The 21,562-nt window shown below is 38.9% G+C and overlaps 1 protein-coding gene across 1 annotated transcript in view; it reads left to right on the forward strand.

Annotated features, from left to right (window-relative positions):
- BRINP1 (BMP/retinoic acid inducible neural specific 1) overlaps positions 1–21,562 on the forward strand; it is a 170,528-nt gene that overhangs the window by 107,682 nt on the left and 41,284 nt on the right. Inside the window, exons 4-5 of the mRNA XM_014830414.3 lie at positions 4,259–4,428; positions 7,685–7,790. Coding sequence (XP_014685900.2) covers positions 4,259–4,428; positions 7,685–7,790 — 276 coding nt within the window. The remainder of the gene's footprint in view (positions 1–4,258; positions 4,429–7,684; positions 7,791–21,562) is intronic.

Here is a 21,562-nt window from a genome sequence, read left to right on the forward strand (position 1 = left end):
TCATAGACATACATACACACATACACAATACTCATGTGTGTGCATTGGACTCCTTCATGTGGATGCAATGTACACATATATGTGAGCTTGCACATGTATGTGGAAGTGTGTATATTACATTAATGTCTTTATGCATGAGGGCTCACGTTTTTGTACTTGCCTGTATGTTTGTGTGTATATTTGTTATTCCCCACCCTGTATTTTGGGACATCTCCCCTTGGCTAAGAGGAAGGCTGAGAATAAAGCCACAAGTGCTCAGAGGAAAGGATGAGGGATGTTCCTGGAGGCCTAAAGTCCAGACTTCCCATCTCCTATCTGGGAACAGTAGCCCCTATTGACTCAAAAGGTAAAATGAGCAGCTCCCACTTCATCCCCAATCTGCTGTGTGTCTGAGCCCCACTTTGTTTCCCTCTCAAAGAAGAGCTGCAAAGAGTGAGGCAAAGCCCCCAGAGGAGAGAGACTGAGAAAAGGCCTATATGGGGTGAAGTGGCAATTTTCAGGAATGCCCAAGTGGGAAAGCAACTCTAAACAGAACATTCTCTTAATAAATAAGAAATTAAGTCTTAATAATGCAGCAAGAAGCCATTAACCCTTCTTGATCTAAAGTTTGCTTCTGCCAGTTCTCAGTCCAGAGGGAACTGGACTTATTTCACCTGTCTTTCACAGGCCCCTTGGAGAGCCTGAGCTGACACTTGTAATATTTATTTCCTCTGCCTCCTGGTTCTAATATCTAGCATATTTGCTTATTTAATCATTTACCTGTCTACCCATCTATGTAGTCATCTATCCACTCAATCATCTGTCCACCCATCCATCTATCTATCCATCCATTTATCTTTCAAATGATAACTGAACATCCATTCTTCATCTGACCTAGGAGAAGCATTGGGAACATTACAAAGAAGAATCAGATAGAGTCCTTAATCCACCAGGCCACCACCCACTGCCCCTGGAACTCAAAGTCTAATTGTACATAAAGTCATTTTTAAGCAAAATCTATTCAGGTCTCTGTGGAGTCTAAAGGATGGAAGGCTTCACAGGAAAGTTCATGTCTTATTCTGAACTCAGCTCAAGCCTAGGCATGTGGAACCCAGAGATTAATTTTGGTGATGATGAATCTTCTTACTGGGAGATTTCTGTCTAGTAGTTGAGGCAGATATGTCAATCAATAAACACTGTGGAGGTGGACCACTTCCATATTTATTTCTTCACCCATGAATATCCTGACCACTTGTTAAACACATGATACATGCCCATATTATGCTAGGCAGTGACAACGGGATGATGAAAAACTCTTACATACTCCCTGACCTCAAAGTGTTTCTCCTCTGGTGAAGGAGACAGGCTGTTAAACAAGCAATCAGCATGAAATATGATAGAAGACGTATTGGAGAAATAAAAGAGACTGTGGGAGCATGTGGTCAGAGCTCTTAAACTAGTTTAAGTAAAGAGTGGGGAATTAAGGGAAGACTTCCTAGAGGGGTTTTGTCTTAGGTGGCACCTGAGGGATGAGTAGAAGTTAGCCAGAAGAAAAAATAGAGAAGCAGAGTCCAACGATGAGAAAAAACAGGGTGCATTTGTATAGGATAGAGCAAACCTAGAGAGTAGCAAGGGGTGCAGCTGGAGAGACCAGGTCACCAGTGCCTCGTGTCCCTCATTATCAACAGGGAAGCAGGCACCCTTCTTCTGGGCTGCATTCCATTCTTTGGATCCCTCTACCTTTGCCATTCATCTGGCACATTGAAATGATCCCCTTATGTCTCTGTCTCCCTAGACAGCATTGTCCAATAGAAGTGTAACATGAGCAATGAGTGCAAGCCATTTTAATTTTTCTCACATTTTTACAGTCACATTTTTAAAAATAATAAGTAAAAAGGGAGAATATATTTAACAATATTTTTATTTAGCATAATCTATCCAAAATGTTATCATTTTAACATGTAATCAATATAACAAACTATTAATGAGATATTTTACAATTTTATTTTTTTACATTTTCTAGATCTTGGAAATCTGCTGTGTAGTTTATATCTACAGTGCATTTCAATTTGCACTAGCCTCATTTCACAGCTAGTGGCTCCCATATTGGACAGCATGTGTGCAGTCATTTGGTGACTCTTGAGCAGGGATGATGTCATATTCGCCTGTCACCCCAGTGTCTGCTGAAGTTCTCAGCACACACAAAATGCTCAGTGCATGCACGCTGAGCTAAACTGGTGCACAAGCTAAAGAACGATAGAGGGAAGGTGATTGCATATCTCTTGGGATGAGAGTGTGATTGGGGAAAACTCACTAGGAAGGTGATACCTGAACAGGTCCTGAAGAGTGGATAGGAGTATGCCAGGTCAAAGATAGAGAAGGGGTGGTAAAAGGAGGTGACATTTGAATTGGGACCAGAAAGCTGGATAGGATTTCAACAGCAAGACATTTAGGAGAGAGACAAAATGACATTCCAAACAGAAAAAAGAGTCTGAGGAAAGCCTGGGAGGAAAATTGGCAAGAGTAAGTCACGGAGGCAGAAGGAACGGTTTGGCTGGTACACATGGAGGGAGGCCGCTCTTAAAAGACAGACTGGAGGCTGCATGTGGAGAACTCTGAGTGACAATGGAATAATGTTCTAGAAGCAGTCATGGAGGGGTCTGAGGCAGTGGAATTAACCTGTGGGTCAGAACTGTACCCACTTCCTAGGATGACTACTGTCCCTCTGAAAGTAAGTTAGTTTTTCTCTTCAACTCGAAAAATCGTCGTCATTCTAAAGAAATTTCAGTGATCTTAGGTACCAGGCTCTGTCCTTAAAAAGTATTGATAGTGTTTGTTCTCTGACTATCTATTGTATTGGGTTGTTTAGATGTAAGGATAAATCTCATACAAATGATATCTTGCAGTAATCAAATAATGGCAGTTTACTCTTCCACAATGCTCACTACGGGCCAGGTGGGGTTCAAGTAGTTCATGTAATTAACTAGTTTAGTCTTATGACAACCCTGTGAGATAAGTACAGTTGGTATCCCCAGTTTTACACATGAAGAATCTAAAGTATAGAGAATAACTTGCTCGTGCAGCTTGTTCAAGTCCAGGCAGGCTAGCTCCAGAGACCACTTTTTACTATACCCCAAATGATTTTGGGTGGCTAAAAAAAACTGGACACTGATTTAAGGACTTTCCACGTGTTAATTAATTTATCCTTTTTAATAACTGTATGGAATAGGTGATGTTCTTCTCCTAAAATTGTTAATGAGTAAACTGAGGAACAGAGAGGTTAAGAACCAAAATAAAAGTCACTGTAAGTTAGTACTGTTAGTAGTCTATATGTGTTTTTCTCAGGAAAACTTGATGGAGTAAAATGTATAAGTTTGTATATTCCTCTCTCTGTCTCTCCGTCTCTCATCTCCCCTTTCCTTATACCTAACTTTCTTGCCATCTCCCTTCTCCCCAAGATGTAACTTCTCCACTGCAGTCTCAGAAACACAGTGCCTGGTATATATAGGTATTTAGGAAAACAAATTGATAAATTAAGTATTTACTATCTACTGTATGCCAAGCATGGGGCTTTGTACAAGGGATAAATAAGTAGCTAATATAGACAGTATCTGACTTCACAGAGCTGACAATTCAGTTTCTCCTCTCTATATAACCACACAGTTTTTTCCCTGTCTATCTGTATCTGTCTCTAAACTATGTCTTATCTATCTATCTATCTATCTATCTATCTATCTGTCTATTTGTCTATCTATTTCATTAGCCATCCATCCATCCATCTATCCATCCATCCATCATTCTGTCTAGGAAGGGGTAGAAAAAGGATAAAGAGGGAAAGAGAAGGAGGGAAGAGGAGATGGGAGAGATGAGAAGAGGAAATAAAGGAACTGGATAAAGAAGAAGAAGCAAAAGAGGAAGAGAAAGGAATAGGAAGGGACTATCTACCACAAATTCATCAGTCTACAGAACAGACTGAGCCTCAAAGAGAGGAAGTGAGTTGTGTTAAGAGATGATGCTGGTGAGAACTATGAAGTGGATTAGCAGAGTTGGACATGATGACTAAGAGTTTTTCCATGATCCTTGTCCTAATGGAGCTTGGCACTTACAGCCATCTCTGGACTCTTTTTTTTACATTGTGCTCTTGATTTTCAGAGGCAGAAGGAAATTTGGGGAAAATTAGTGGGAGATTTGAGTCTATTTTCAGCATCCAGGTCCTGGAGCCTTTCCTTCCACCCCAAAGTTTGACTGTCTGCCTGACCTTCTTTCCTTTCCAATGCAGGGGAGGAGGCCTTGACCATGTACATGGACAAAAGTCGCCTCGACAGGAAGTCAGGGAATGCCACTCAAAGTGTTGAAGCTCTGCACCAGCTTGCATCATCCTACTTTGTTGACCGTGATGGCACCATGAGGAGGCTCCATGAGATCCAGATATCAACTGGAGCAATCAAGGTATGGATAGAGGGTGGATTTTGGGGGGCAGGTTCTTAAGACAACAGCACTGCAACACAGGGATTCTGAAAGTCAATGGGCAAATGCAATCCCTGGCTTCATACCCATGTACCTAACAGTGCCCAATGCCAACCATTCTGACCAAGGTCATCGAGTGCCCTGTAACATGATGAGCATTGTCATTAGGATGACCATATGTACTGATTTACTGGGACAGCCCTGGCTACGGTCATGGTATAATTATCAGCAATCCTCCCATTCATTCTTAAAGTTCTCCTGTATGATTTTCACCTTTCTAGGTGAAGAAACTGAGGCTACAATGGGCAAATAATTTCACAGGGTCATAGAGGAAGCAAGAGTCAGATTACTGATGCCTAGGTCAGAAATTTTTAAAATATCTGTGTTTTTTTATCCTGTTCCCCTCCCCTGCTCTGCCATCTTACAGATAGGAAAATTGAGGTCCAAGGGTTAAAGACTTGAAAACTTTTTCAAGGTTACACAGCTAAAGAGCATCTTAACAGGGACTAGAATTCCACTCTCTAGACCATGAGTCAGTGAATATTTTCAATAAAGGACAAGATAATAAATATTTCAGGCTTTGCATGTGGTCTCTGTTGCTAAAACTCAACTCTGGTGCTCTAGCACAAAATCAGCCATGGACAATATGTAAACAAATAGATGTGCCTGTGTTCCAATAAAACTTTATTTACAAAAACAGGCAGTCTGTTACCTACTGACTGATGCTCATCTATACCAGTGTTATCCAATAGACCTTTCAAGATGATGGAAATGTCTGAAATTTGTGCTGACCAAGACATTAGCCATTAGACATATGGGGTTTAGAGCACTTGAGATGTGGCTACTGAGGAACTAGATTTGTAAATTTATTTCATTTTAATTAATTTAAATTTAAATAACCACGTTGGATAGAATAGCTCAAGACTGTCAGTTCAGTGCCTTACAGCACAAGAAATTAAAAAAAAAAAAGATTCCATTTTAAATTCAATAAATTCAGGGATTACCTTAGTAAGGGAGGACATTTTTGATATAAAGGATTAGTTCTTTCTGAGGGTCTCAATGCAGACTTTTTGCATCTCAAATTTTCTTAAACCAGATTATACCTGCATTTTACTTCGCAATCTTCAGTGTAACTTTTTCTGAATAAAACACAGACCTAGCCTTATATTAAGACTTTCACAGATATCTCTAGGGGAAAAAATGTGTATGTGGGGCATTGTGACAAGGGAGATTCAGGCAGGTGAGTCAGAAATTGACCAAGGGAAAAGAAAAATGTGGGAGGGAGTTACTGAGAAGGGAGGTAGGAAGGAGAGAAATAAATCAGATCGACAAACAAAGAGTCAGCTTATCTGAGAAAAATCACCTATATTGGGGGGATTATGTTGTTAGGGAACTCAGCACAGAGAATCTTTATGAAGCCATCAGAGTCAGAGTGAAACAAAGGCCTGGTTTTCATTATCACCAAATGGTTCTCTCCCCACTGGATGGGATGCGGAATTGAGATATTGAAGCTCTGTCAGAAGATAATCCTCCTTTGTGCATCCTGGAAGGGCAGCCTGCCTCCTCAAGAGGAATTTCCTGGAGCCATTGCACAGAGGCCTCTCACAAAACCATTCTTACAGTAGCACTGTCTTCTACACTCAACCTGGAACCTGGATTTTTTTTGGCCATTTCTTGATGTTACCTCAAGACCCAGCTGGCTAGAATTGGTCTCACTGCCAGATTTAAGATGAGCAGCTGATGCAGATGGGGAAGCTTTGCCTATGGTTTTCTTTTTCTGAGTATCTTCAGCTAAGTAAATTGGTAGTATTGACTTTCGTTAGATAATAGCTATGATATTATTCCTTACAAAAAAGGAATAAATTATTATTATTGTGTTTTTGTGTGTGTGTGTGAAGAAGATTGGCCCTGAGCTAAAATTTGTTGCCAAGCTTCCTCTTTTTCTTTTTCTTTCAGTTTGAGGAAGACTGTCCCTGAGCTCACATCCCTGACTACCTTCCTCTATTTTGTATGTGGGACATCACCACAGTGTGGCTTGATGAGCGGTGCATAGGTCCATGCCTGGGATCCAAATCAGCAAACCCTGGGCTGCTGAAGCTGAGTGTGCAAACTTAACCTCTACGCCACCAGGCTGGGCCCAAGAATAAATTATTTTAAAAAACCAAGGCCTAATAATTCCTCATTTATTTACAAATGATCACAAAAATATGATCTCCTTACCTATTGAGGTTGATAAGAGAATTACTAACATTCCACAGGTGGGGAAGTTGAGGCTTAGAAAAGGAAGTTACTGATGCAAGCCTTCGTAGCTGGAAAAAGGGCGGAATTGGCATTTGGAGATATATGTGACTGTTTCCCAAGTCATCACTCCCTCCAACAATTAATGCTGTGTCTTTATAGTTGGGTGCAAATCTCAAAACAGCCCTGCAACTGATTGTGTTACACAATGGGAAAAGAAGCCTAAAGCGACAGAGAAACCTCTTCATACTGAGCCATCTTCTTGCAAGGTTATTTCTTTGAATAGCTCTTCCCCTATTGTCGACCACCTCAATTACTCTAAGACAATGTTTTGGAAACACACCGCCGTAGGATTCGGGTGTTTTGTTCTGCAGTGGTGCTGATTGTGCTTTTTGCTGAAATTCTTTTTGGAAAATGGGGATAATTTTATTATTTTTGCCTAATAATAATGCATATGTACCCATTACAATTTATGGAGACTTTGGTTTACAAGATGCCCATCATTGAACATGTGCCGTGCATCAAGCACTTATACCCATCATGTCTAGTCTCACGACCTTCCCTAGAAAGGATTTACTCGCTTCAGGTTGCAGAAGCTTAGAGAACTTGCAACTTCCTTAGGTCACAGAGCAAATAAATGGCCCAGCCAGCATTTAACACTGATTCTCCTAATTCCAAAGCTCATGCTTTTGAAATATGCTATAGTGCTTCCACTTATCAGTTCATTTAATACTGAAGGTATCTTTGTGAAGTGAGAAACAGCGATGGAACCTGGGCATTCTGGCTCCAGTTTGTGTGCATGATTGCTCTGCCATCCCATTGTCTGCTTGATGACAGCCAGGCAGGGTCCTTGGCACAAGCAAGGTACTAAGGAAGTGGCCACTGGCTCAGGCCAGAAGACTTTCACTGCTGACTTTGCTCTGCTGGGTGCTGACTCCGCAGAGTCTGTCCCAGACAAAGGCATCTGTCTCACATCTGTCACCCTTGATGTCCACTCTAGGTCACAGAGACACGCACTGGGCCACTGGGCTGTAACAGCTATGACAATCTGGACTCTGTGAGTTCCGTCCTTCTGCAAAGCACGGAGAGCAAACTGCACCTTCAAGGTAGGATGCTGGTGGGAATGGTGGGACCACAGTGGGAGGGGGAAGCAGTCTCAGAGAAGAGGGACTCGGGGGTATTGGAGGCATGATGTGGAAGGAGAATGAAGAAGATGAAAGACAGAGAAACCAAGGAAAACTATCAATATGGAAATTAAAACTGTTATGATATGATGTCTTTTAAAAAAATTTTAACATATACAGGATATCAAATTCATGCTTATTAATTAGTTTTCAAATATAAAGTATGGAAATGTGAGCTTTATCTGATTATTTTGATGAAAATGTCTAAACGGTGTTATTTATAGATGCTCCATATGTAATATATATTAAAGTTTCATATCATGTCATCTGAATTTCCTGCATTATTGTCTTTGATTTTCTATGTATTTTGGCAGGTGTTATTTGAATTCTAAGAACTGAGGGGAATTTTATAGAGTTTTTGGTTCTATGTAATCTTCTTTTTCCTTATTTGTTAATCATTTATGGTCTTCAATATATTCACACACACACACACACATATGTGTGAGTGTGTGTGTGTGTGTGCTTGTAACAGAGTTCACAAATGTTAACATCAGTCCTGGCTGGAGTGTAAAGAGACAAATACTCTTAAGCATTGCTATTGAGAATGTAACAATTATAAAGATTAATTTGTTGATATATATAAATATTTATATATTTTTAATGTCTATTATATGTCAGGTCCACATTAGGTGTTCCATATATACTCATTACCTTAAAGAAAATATACCCTTTAAAACAGTAATTTTACTGTTATTAATTCATCATAAAGAGGATGGGAGATTGTAGAGAAAAACTGACAATGCCTTAAGCACAGATAGTGCTATTTTCAAAAACATAATTTATAATAGCTAAGAAAGCAATGTAAAGATCTCAATTTTCCACATGAAGAGGTTAAGTGAAGTACATAGCATCCACACAGCATAATATTGGGCAAGTAGCAAAATGTTGTTTATAATGAATTCCCAAGAATATTTGAAAATGATTTGATATAATATTAATTAAAAAGTGGATGGTTTCTGATTGAACGTATGGCATGATCTTAACAATATAAAAGGATAGGAAAAAATAATATTATAATGAAATATGCCGAGGTGTTAAAAGAGGTTATCTCTGGATGGTTAAGTTATAGATGATTTATTTTAGGCTTTCAGTTTCTTTTCTAACTTTCTGCAATGATCATGTATTAACTTTATAGTCAGAAAAAAAATGACATACTTTAACTTTGAGCAGACTAAAAATGTGACCTTCTAGAAAGGTATATGATAAAGGTGATCCTGAATGTCAGTGGGAGGAAAGTTGAGTTGAGATTGGCAGGTAGAGCTAAGCAGAGCTTAATATGACTTTTATATTCTGGTTCCTTGGCAACTCTTTGATTCATGCTCCTGTTATAGAAGATAGTTGGAAAATGATGCAGAGAGGGCTTAGAAATGTCACTTGAGAGCAATGAATGAAAATCCTCAGGGAAATTTAGGCCAGGAAAGTGGTTTAGTGTGAAAACAAAACACCAAAAACAAAACCTTGAATACATGAAGAATAACCCTATTCCCTTTAGTAGAGAAAAGAGTAGACAGATGAGTTTTGTGATTCCTGATAAGAAAGGAGATAAGAAAGATAGATCGGCCTTGGGTGTGCCAGGATTTTCAACTTCTTAGTTGCTGTGGTAGCCACAGCGACCTTGTGAAGTGAGAGTCGGGTTTCAACCCAGGAAGTTTGGCTTCAGTTTGCAGTTGATCACCCTGCTGGGTATGTTGGAGGTGGAGAGACCCGTGAGTTATAATTGGAGTAAATTTAGAAGGGATTAACAGGATGTTACTAGGAAGTTATTAAGATCTTAGGGGCATTTAAAAGCTGATTTACCTTGACGCTAATGAAGCTTAAGGTTCAGAGCTCCCTCACCTTCTAAGTCCTCAACTTTTCTCATTCTAAATATTCACTTTCATGTCTAATTTCGAATTTCTCTTCTCAGTAAGCAACTGTAGTACAACCCTTAGTCATCCAAAACCCAGGTCTACCATTTGTTACATTATTAGAAGTATGTTACCCACAAAAAATGAGGTGACAGCTTTGTCCTATCCTAGATTTGTCAGAGCACACCAGGAGTATTGGGTCCTAGTGTCACACTTCAAGAAGGACATTAAGAAACTAAGATGTGGCTGAAGGAAGGTATCTTATGAAAAATAGCTGAAGAAGGTTGGCTTGTAGCAAAAGGACTTGTCTTCAGATACCTATAGGACTGTCTTACAGAAAAGTTAGGCAAATTTATTAATACAGATAAAAGGAGCCAAATGTCATCTGCTTACAGGAAACTACAAAGATCCCACCTTTTCACTGAGATAAGTAGATCTCAGTTTAAACTCACTGTAAAATAGATCTTCTAATGCATATTCATGCACAAACCTGGAATGGCCTGCTGAAGTATGGGGTGACTCTCTGTTATCAGAGAGTTGTAAGTAGATGACATTTGGCAGGAATGTTGTAGAGATTTTTAATCATCGCTCCTTTGGGTTGGGTGACTAAAGTGGGTGATCTTTAAGACTTCCTCAATGCTAATTCTAGGGTTTTTTGAAGATAATGAATCACTAAACCTTTACTGACACTGACTATGTGCCAAGTCCAATGCTAGACCATGGGCACATGAGCACAAATCAGTTCAATTCAATTCAATAAATATATTTTTTAAGAAGCGACATTGGCATTGAGCTAAGCACAGGATACAGTGGTGAATAAGACAGACGTAGTTTCTATTCTGAGGCAATATGCACTCTACCAGAGAAGATAGACTTAAACGAACAATAATAGGTATAATAAATTTTAATGGAGAAAAATTATGAAGGTTTCATGGTACTAGATAGTATGGGGACTTAACCTACTAGGGAGTCAGGGAGGTTTTCTTGCTAAAAATATGGATAAGATTAGACCTGAAGGATGAAGAGGAGGGCAGGAACGTGGATATCAAGGCAGGCAGAAGAGTCTTTATGAAGGAGCGTTCGAGGAGATGAAAAAGTCTGAAGAGATTAAAGCAGAGACATCAATGGTGAGAAAGACAAAATAATCCTTCAAATCTTGGAAGGCCTCTGAAGCACATTAATGAGTTGCACATTAGTTTAAGAGCCATGGCATCATGGAAGGGTTTTAAAAAAGGAAGTAGCGTGAAGAGATTGATGTTTTGGAAGATGACTCTGGCTCTTGTGTGGTCAATGAATTAGAGTGGGGTAGATTAGAGGTTGGTGACCAGTCAGGGGCTAGTCCAGTGCTCAAGATGACATGTCACAAATTTATACCGTAGTGGTAGTGGTTGGGTGGAGAGAAATGGACCAATTTTAGAATTACTTAGGAGACATAATGACTGAGATTTACTGAAAAAATCATGAAGAATTTAGATAATTGGGTGAATGGATTGTGGGAATGAGATAGAGAGGATGGACAGGAAAATACATATGATTCAAGATAATATGTGGTATAATAGAGATAATAATAGTAATGCATGCTATTATGGAGATTCAGAAAAGGAGTAATTCATTCTATCTGTCTAGGTAGAGGAGTCATAGAAAAAACAGATAGGAAAAATCATATTCTCTTGGTGGAAGGTAAAAGAAAAAACCTTAAATATAAGAGAGAAGAATATCTCATGTCTTTTCAGTAAGCTGATATTGATTCAGTAGGGTACAAAAAGCACTAAGTATAAAGAAAAAGATTGATAAGTAGGACTACATTAAAATTAAGCATTTCTGGGGCTGGCCCCGTGGCCGAGTGGTTGAGTTCGCTTGCTCCACTGCAGGCGGCCCAGTGTTTCGTTGGTTCGAATCCTGGGCGCGGACATGGCACTGCTCATCAAGCCATGCTGAGGCAGCGTCCCACGTGCCAAACTAGAAGAACTCACAGCGAAGAATATACAACTATGTCCTGGGGGGCTTTGGGGAGAAAAAGGAAAAAAAATAAAATCTTAAAAAAAAATTAAGCACTTCTGTTCATCAGAGGCTACTATGCATGAAATGAAAATGAAAGCTACAGTGGAAGGAAATATTTGTGATATATGTATCTGACAAAGAATTATTGTGCAAAATGTATAGATAACTCCTAAAACCAATAAGAAAAAGGCAGACAATCCAGTAAGACAAGAACATGGGTAAAAGCCATGAACAGGGGCTTCACAAACAAGAATATCAAAATGGCAAATAAACATGTGAAAAAGTGATGAACTTTTCTAGTCCTCAGGAAATATAAATTAAAACCACAATTCAATATTGTAACACAACAATCAGTCTGGTTCAAATAAAAAAGACTGAAAATATCAAGGAATAACAATGTGGCGCGCTGGGGACTTACAGGCATTGTTTGTGGGAGAGTGAATTAGTACAGACACTGGAAAATGCTTTTGGCGGTATCTACTAAAGCTCGATATGTCCTCACCCCATGACCCAGCAATTACAATGCCTAGGAATATGCCCAACAGAAATATGACCGATGTTCACCGAAAGACATGAATGTTCATAGCAGCTTTATTCAAAACAGCCCCCAAATGCAATTAGCCTCAAATGCCCATCAACCAGAAGATGGACATAAGTTGTCATATAGTCTCATGATGGGCTACAATACAGAAATCAGAAAGAATAAACTACCCTTTAATGCAAGAATGTGGAAGAATCCTATGAACATAATAACGCTGAGTAAAAGGAGCCAGACTCAAAAGACTACACTCTCTATGATTCCATTTCTATACAGGTCAAAATAGTAAATGCAAGTTTTAGAAGTCTCAAGAACATTAACCTTTGGGGGGGGGAGGGGCAGTGACAGAAGGGAGACAAGAGAGGTTTCCGGAGGTATCAGCAATGTTCTGTTTCTTGATCTGAGTGGCAGCACATGGGTGTGTTTGCTTTGTGAAAATACATAGAGCTGCACACACATGATTTATATATTTATATGTATGCATTTCTGTGTATACAATATGCATCTATTAAAATTTTATTTAATAATGTGCTCCATCTTGACATCCTCTGCAAAGAGGAAACATGAATAAAACAGAGACGTAAAAGAGCAGGAGATGGTCTAGCCTGGCTAGAAGACAGCTGCATGGACGGAAGGTGGAGGAGCCAGGAACAACAACAGATAGGATAGATTCCATGCTTCCTTATGTGCCAGGGACTGTGCTAATTTATTTTTATTATATTTATCTTTATTGATTTTTCTCTTTAACTTATATTTATTTGTATTACGTAACTGTACCTATTACATTTTTAATCCTCACACCATTTTTCTGAGGAAAATGTAAATAACATCCCCATTTTGTAGGTGAGGAAACTGAGGCTGAGAGAGGTTACTCAATAAACGATTGAGCTTGAATTTTCACCCTGACAGCCTGACTTCAGAGCTTCTCCTCAAAATATAGTTCTGTATTCCTCTGAATGAGGCTGGGAGGGGAGACCCTGCAGATTATTTTGGCAGGGAGAGGACACGAATGATACTCTAATGATGTCTACCTTGTGTTGTTTCATAAAATGTTCACAAAACAGGGCAAAAGTAGAGGGACAGAGGAAAAAGAAGAGGATTGGAAAACAAGACTAGAAATGAGAAAGAAACATCATGAAAACCATCGGAGGCTCTTAGTAGTCAAAGCAGCAACAGCTGAACTAGTAGTAATAATCTAATGGCATAATGATAACTTCTTATTTTTATGCTTCTCTCTCTAGGAAGCCCATTGAGTGTTTTACTGACATTGTCTTGTAATTTAATCTAGTATCCATCTGGTGAGGTGTACAGAGAGCCGAGCTCTGCCTCAGTAGCTCACTGATGTGGAAACGGATGCAGAGAGAATATTTTGCTGAAATCTAGGGATGATCCAGACATAACATTCATTCATACCTTCATTCATTCATTTAGCAATATTTATTGGACATCAACTATATGTCAGAGATTGTTTTAAGAGCAGTGAGTAAGCTAAGTTTCAATCATTTTGGAGCTTATATTTAGTAGGTGAGGGGAGCCGACAATAAACAAGGACATAAAGAAATATATTTTCTTTACAATCAGAGAGATAGTGAGGGAACAGATCATGTAGAAATTTGTAGACCATGGAAAAGACTTTAGATTTTACTCTGGATGAAATGAGAAGCCACTGCAAATTCAGGCAGTGGAATAAGTTGACATGACTTACATTTTAAATGAATCACTATGCCTGTTGTGTAGAAAAGATTATAGAGGGCAAGAACACATACAAGGAGCCCAGTTAGTAGGCTGTTGTGTTTATCAAGGTGAGAGGAAATGGTAGCCTGGACCTTCATAATGGCAATGAGCGTTGTGAGAAATGATTGCATTATGAATATATTTTTACGTAGTGCTGACATTATTTGGTAAGGGACTGAGAAATGCTTGTGAGAGAAAGAAATAAAGGATGACACCAAAGTTTTGCCTGAGTAACTGCAATGATGGAATCTCCTTACTGATATGGCAAAGACTGGGAGGTATCAGCTTTGATGAGACATAAGAAATTGGGTTTGAACCTAATTGAATTTTAACCTAAGCTTGAGAAGTTTATTATATATACAAATAAATGTGTATGTTGGATGGGCTTTTGGAAAGTCAGTAGAGAGAGCCAGAAACATAAATTAGCGTAGAGATGATATTTAATGATGTGAGATTGGATAAGATTACGTTGGGAGAGAGTGTAGATAGAGAAAAGAAGGAATCCAGTTATTGAGCTATGGAGAATTTAATATTGAAGGGTTAAGATGATGGAATAAAAATGAGGAACGAGCAAAGGAAGTTAAGAAGTGGCCAGGGAGGTAGGAAGAGAGCCAAAGAGCATAGTATCCTGGAATCCAAGTAAAGAATGTTTTTTTAAACAGAAATCATAGTCAACTATGTCAAATGTTACTGATAGGATGATTAAGGTGAGCACTGAGAACTGAGTAGTGGATTTAGCAACATGGAGGTCATTGGTGATCCTGACAATGATGTTTCAATGCAATTATGGGAGTGAAAGCCTGAGTAGAATGAGTTCAAGAGACAGTGGGTAGAGAGGAAGTGACGGCAGGGGCTTTACAAAATCTACAGTATCTTTGCAGGAATATTGCAGTAAATGGCATCATAGCAGAAGGTGACGTGGAATCAGTATTTTTCTTCTTTTTTTTTTTTAACATAGAAGCAAAACTTTTATATACTAATGGGAATTATTCTTCAGAGGGAAACATTGATTTTGTGAGCAAGAGGGATTATTTTAGGTCAACGTTGAGCAGGCAAGGATGGATAGGGTCTTGCGTGTGACTGGAGTTATTTGCCTTAGATAAGAGTGCCTGCAAGTTCATCCATAGTGAAGGGAGGGAAAGGAAAACATATTGGCCCAGAAGTGAGTATAATTCATAGATCTGTTGTTGGGGGCATTTCTTGAACTTTACTTGTGATTACTTCTCATAGATTGGCTACATGATCTTTTGGATTTTAGTATCTCTGAAATTAGAATGTTTCTTATAACTAATAGTGTGTCATAGTTTAATTGACGAGGTTTTTTTTTCCTTAGTGTACATAAACAATGGTATGTTTTATAATGAATGGTATCTTGGATGCAAAGGTATACGATATTTTTCTTGACCAAAAAAGAGTGAATTCACTAGCCTGTTCCCAGATTCCAAAAGAGAAAGATGGATGGGAGGAGAGGAAAGATCTTTAAGAGATGGGAGGCTAGTCAGTGAGGGATATGGAATGAAAAACTGATAACTTGAGATATCATCTATGCTCTGCACCTCCAAACAGGGCCACCTGAGACTGCTGTGTTTTGAGAGACTACTCCTAAAATTCATGTTCAAATGGCCCATTTTATTTGTTGATCTCAAATCATTTCTCTTCCTCCTTCTCTGTCCTCTTTCTTCCTCCTCCTCCTTCTCCCTTCTTTTCTTTTCCTATGTCTCTGTTTGAAACCTCAACTCCTTCCAGACTAGGCTCTATCTCCCATCACTTATGCATCCAGAATCTCTTCATACCTTAAGTGACCTCTGTTCTCTCTTCTGCTGAGTTTGGGCCATCATTCAATGTTCAACACAAACGTCCATCCCCTTGTCAAGAATCCTTCCTTCTGCATTCCTGCCTTGGTTCATCCCTTCTGCTCATTATTTCACTGTTCCCGGGATCACTGCAAAGATTGCCAAATGAGCCACCTTGATTCTGAGCACTCCTGCTGATCCATCCCCATCCCAGCAGCCAGTGTGGTCTTAAAATCAAATCAAATACTGTCACTTCCCTACTTAAAACCCTTAACAACCTCTTAGAGATTTTGGTATAAGGTACATATTCTTAACTTGGTACCAGGCAACATAACCAAACCCTCGCCTATTTTCTTGTCTTTGTTTTAGTCTACCATCCAACATGTATCCATATCTTTACTCCAGGCCTATGGAATTTCTTACATTTCACTATAGGCATCTTTTAAAATTTTTTTCATTACTTTGCACCTTTGCACATTATCTCCCCAGTTCCTGGACTTCCACCTCACCCAGGAAAGCTTCTCTTACCCTCTCTGCACCGGTTGTTAGACACTCTGCCCACCTTCTTCTCTACGATTTGTCACATAATAGTATAACCATCCTATTATTAATCTGACTCGCTAGTTGGAGTATAAATTTCTCATTGGTAGGGACCATCTTTATCTATAGCATAATATATAGAACTTGATAAATAAACAGTGCTCATAAGATATTTGTTAAATGAATTTATGAATGAATGAGTAAATGATTTAATGAATGAATCACTCAGCCCATAGTGAGCTCTGCTTTCTCTGAACTCTTACAGTTCTCATTCCACATCACGCTGGATCCAGTTCAACCTAATGACCATTTCCTGAGAGTCTACTGTGTGCCAGCCACTATGCTACCTTGCATGGATAGCATTCTTCAAAAATTCATGTGCCTTTTCTACTGAATTGGATGTTACCTCTTCCAAGCTGGGGTCACACCCCTTAATCCTACAAATGCCATTTCTTCTGAAAAGCCTCTTTTAAAACCTTTTATGGCATGATTTTTTTTACTCACTTTGCAGTATATTCATTTGTATTTGGGTTTTATCTCTTCTATTAGATTGGATTATAGGCTTCTTTAAGGAAAGGATTTTGCCTTGCCAACTGTGTTTCCTCATAATAAACACAATGCCATGGACAAAGGAACTCAATACATATTTGCTGAATTGAAGTTTTGTGTATGATTGGTGGAAAGTGACAGTAGAAGGAGGAAGACTAGTAAGAAGGGATAAGGAGCGAAAGAGGAAGGGAAAAGGGAGTGGGAAGAGAGTGAGGGGAGGAAGAGGAAAGGACGGAGGAGAGGGAGGGGACAGAGAGGAGGAGGAAGAGAAGAAAAGGATAGAGAGGTGAGGAGGGAAAGTAGCAAGAGGAGGAGGCTGAGAAAAAGAAGTAGCACCCATAATCCCTTTCCTTAGTAGCTGGGCATCATAACTGGAGTGAAGATGATTATTTTCAAAATCATCTTGCACCAAGTAGTAGAAAGAGAAAAACAGAGAGTGTAGAAATGTTCAAAAACAACACTTTTTTGAGCTGTTACTCCTTCTTAGACATTGTGCTTATATCCATTCACCAATTCATCCCTCCCACCAGCTAAGAGTTAGGGATCATTCTCTCCATTATATAGATGAAGAAATTGAGGTTCAAAGAGATGAAAACTCTTTCCCAAGGTCTACCAGCTTTTGATTTCCCGTCGCCTGGGCTCCAAGGCTACTTTACTCTTCTTGGGGAGCTCTGAGTCAGCACTACACATTCTAGATGTAGGTAGAATGGTAATAAGTCCCTGCCCAACTGTAGCAGCAAAGGAAGAGGGGACAGGTCATGACTAGATCTCCTCTACCACAGCCCCATTACCCCATGTGGCCTTATGACCCTGGAGTGGAGCACTGAGTGACTGTTGCCAGTGCCTGCCCTAGACAGAAGCTTTGGGATGAATCCTAATTAGAATTAGCCAAGGATCACAGGCAATGGCTTGTGACTAAGGTACTTCTTGTCCAATTAGCAAGGGGCAGGGAGGCACTGATGGGAGTTCATGTTTCTATCTTCCTGTGGCTCTGTCTATAATGCCTGTTGAATAAAAGAGCAGTGCCTTCACAACAAATGGGATTACTGACTTCACCCAGCTGGCTACATCCAAATATTGGTTTTCTTTTATGAGCCAAGGAGCACCCTGTTCTCTGCCTTGTGAGAAGAAGTCGAGTGCCTCTTAAGAAGTGGATTGAAGATATCAATTAAAAACTCAATCAGAAAACAAATAGAATGAGAAGGATGAGGAGAGTAGATTTAATAGTGACTGGTTAATTAAATCTGTTAGCTTCTCTATGTCTTCTGACCTGCAAAATGGGAATAAAAACAACTCTGCCTTGGAGTCATTGATCTGTATTTAATGGAAAAAGATGTAGAAACCACCTGACCTAAAAATCATATAAAATATATGGTAAGATATATTTTAAATATATGTTATAAAATACTAATCATAGCTACAATTTACTGGATAATTCTTATGTGCCAGGTGTAGAGCTCATTTCTTCATATCAATATCTCATGTAAACTTCAACACAGATCCATTTTGCAGATTTGAAAATTGAGGCTCACGGAAGTTAAGTAACTATCTTGTAGGTGGCAGAGCTGGAATATGAACCCAGGTCCACTCAATGACAACGCTCTTAAACTGTTCACCATATTGTTTTCAACCTGGAACATATATGTCATAATCATGTTTTTTATTAGAGCAAGTAGAATATAGCCCTTTTTATTCAATGTAGACTTTCTGTTTACTTTGGGAAGTCTGTGATTTTCCTAAAATTACTTTCCAGCTTGTGTAGGTGTGAAGGTATGGCGTTTTCATAGCTGTTATACTCTCAAAAGGATCCAGAACCAGAAAAGATCAAGTAGCTCTATAACAGACAATTACTAGGCCTTGAAACATTCCAGGTGTATGACTGTAAGAAGTGCTACCTCTGACCTGGGGACATCGAATCATTTGGTGACACAAGACTCAGACTTTTACAAAAAAAGGTGGAAAAACTGATGGGGTATAAGCTGATTTAGAGAGAAGGGGTATCAGAGGACGTGTCCCTTAGTATGTGGTCACTTGGGGCTATACCTTTGAAATAAACTTGTGGCCGAGTATGCAGCATGGGAATCCTGACTAAGTGGTCGATGTGGCAATTTGATCTACTTTACAACCACGCCCCATTGTATTCTTTGTTGAACTCATTGATTGTGCAGAAACCAGGCATAAAGATGGCCAAAAACTAAATAAGTCACCCATGAAAGTTAATTCATTGACTCCATATAGATAAGGTACCTGTTTATTTTTTAAAATTATTAAATCAATTCTTATTTTTTACCTTATAATTCATCTTAGTCAGAATTAAGCTCTCCTTTGCACTGCAATCATAGCACTTTCAATTTGCTTTTATTGTTTTCTAGAAAGATTCTACCTTGTCTTATGCGCACAATTGTACATGCTTGCTACTAAGTTGAGAGTAGGAACCATATCCTTTTTTATTTGTTCATTATTTACTTCTCTTTGTTTCAGTGTTTAGCTCATAGTAGGTGCACAATAAATATTTACTGGTTTACATTTATTTGAAATGTCAAATCAGTTAATTTTGAATCAGTTTTTATTGTGATAAAATATATATTGCATAAAGTTTAACATTTTAACTATTTTAAAATGCACAATCTAGTGACACTAAGCGTATTCACAATTGTGCAACTATCATCACGATCTAGTTCCAGAACTTTCTCACCACCCCAAATGGAAATCCTGTATCCACTAAGCAGTCATTCCCCATTGCCCCCTCCCTCCATCCCCTGGCAACTGCTCATCTGTTTTCTGTCTCTTTGGATTTGCCTATTCTGGGTGTTTTATATAAATGGAATAGTAAAGTGTGAGGTTTTTGTCTCTGGCTTCTTTCATTTAACAAAATGTTTTCAAGGTTCATCCTTGTTGTAGCACGTATCAGAACTTTGTTCTTTTATGGCTGAATTAATATTCCATTATATGGATATACAATATTTTGTCCATTCATAGGTTGATGGACATTTGGGTTGTCTCCACTTTTTGACTATTATGGACAGTGCTGCTATGAACATTTGTGTACAAGTTTTGGTTTGAATACCTGTCTGAAATTATTTTGGGTATATACTTTAAGAATGGAATTGCTGGATCATATGGTAACTAATTTTTTTAAAAAACTTTTGGTGCAAAAATAAGTTTATTTTATGGTAGATTGTATTATTGCATTGTTCCCTTCCTCTGAGAGGATTATATGTATCAGTGCATTGCCGTGTGACTGGCAGTGCTGTCCTGTGGTAGATGGATGCTCCCTGTCTAGTTGACATTGGATTTGGCCATGTGATTTGCTTTGGGCAATAGAATGTAGGAGGACATAATGAGTGCCTCAGCTTAGCAGATGCTTGAGGAAACATTGCCTGACTTGGCCTTTTCTCCGTTCCCTCTGTCATGAGAATGGCATATACCTGAGAAAAGTTGCTTCTTCAGACTAGATCCAAAATGAAGAAGACATCTGGAGCAGAGCCAAAGCTTAGCCAACATGAAACAAGAGCAAGAAATAAACCTTTGTGGTTGTAAGCCACTGGCATTTTGAGGTTGTTACCACAGAGTAACTTAACAAAAGTTCAATAATAGTGAAATATTGGATTAAACAGTGTAAACCAGACTTATTTACTGCAGGACTTCTCAGTGCCTTAACTGTGCTAATGTATGTTGTCAGTTTCAAGAGGTGAATTAAATAGAGTTTCCTCAATGTATTTGATCCTGGCTACATTTACAGGCCTATAATTTTGTGACATACAACTTGGCAAATGCTGGATAATTTGGGTTCAATCATGTCAGAAATAATTTTTCTGAATTCCTTTACTCTTATAAAACCAGAAGGTTCTTCTTTCTTCCTTCTACTGAAACTTGTGTGTATTTATGTATATTTATTTTTTAATTATACATTTATGAATCTTGTTCACTCGCTCAACTGGAGCTCCTTGAGGTCAAAAGTTGTGTCTTTTTTATTTTACGTATCTCTAGAATCTGTCTCTAGCATATTCCATGTCAGCAGCGCCTGAGTCAACAAACTGGTGAGTGGAAGAATTTTCTAATAGTTGCTGAATTGAGCAGTTTTATTTTTGCCTACCTACTATGATCTAGCACTGTGCTTGATATCTTGGAAAGAATGCAAAGACATATAAGCAACAGTTATAGTCCTCAAGATCATAATTTGTAGCAGTGGATCCAAAACAAAATAAGTACTGAGATTAGTGGTTAAGACATTTAGCATCATTGTTCTCTTAGGAAGTTTTTTAGATCGGTGTGTTTTTTTGCGCAGATATGTCTGAGCATCTGTCTCCTCACTACTGAGTCGAAGTTAAAATAGCTTCAGGTTTGAAGCTATAATGTTGGAAAAGATGACATAGGCCCTGCTCACGAAAGATAGCTCTAGAGAGGTGGAGCATGCTATGCATAGAGCAGAGAACGACAGTCTTCTCTGAAACACATTCTGTCTAAATTCACTTTTATTCAAACACATTTACTGGGAGCCCACGAATGTGCTGGATGATAGAGCATTCAAGGAGCTCGCAAACCAGGAGGAACATAAATATAAGCACACATGATATGATGTGTTACGTGTTCTATTAGAATATGAGATAAGTGCACGGTGCTTTTGGTTGCCAACAGAGGGAATGCCTGAGATTGCCGAAGGCCTCCAGGGAAGGCAACAGACAACGGAAT

Source organism: Equus asinus, chromosome 10 (genome assembly GCF_041296235.1).
Source record: "Equus asinus isolate D_3611 breed Donkey chromosome 10, EquAss-T2T_v2, whole genome shotgun sequence".
NCBI lineage: Eukaryota > Metazoa > Chordata > Mammalia > Perissodactyla > Equidae > Equus > Equus asinus.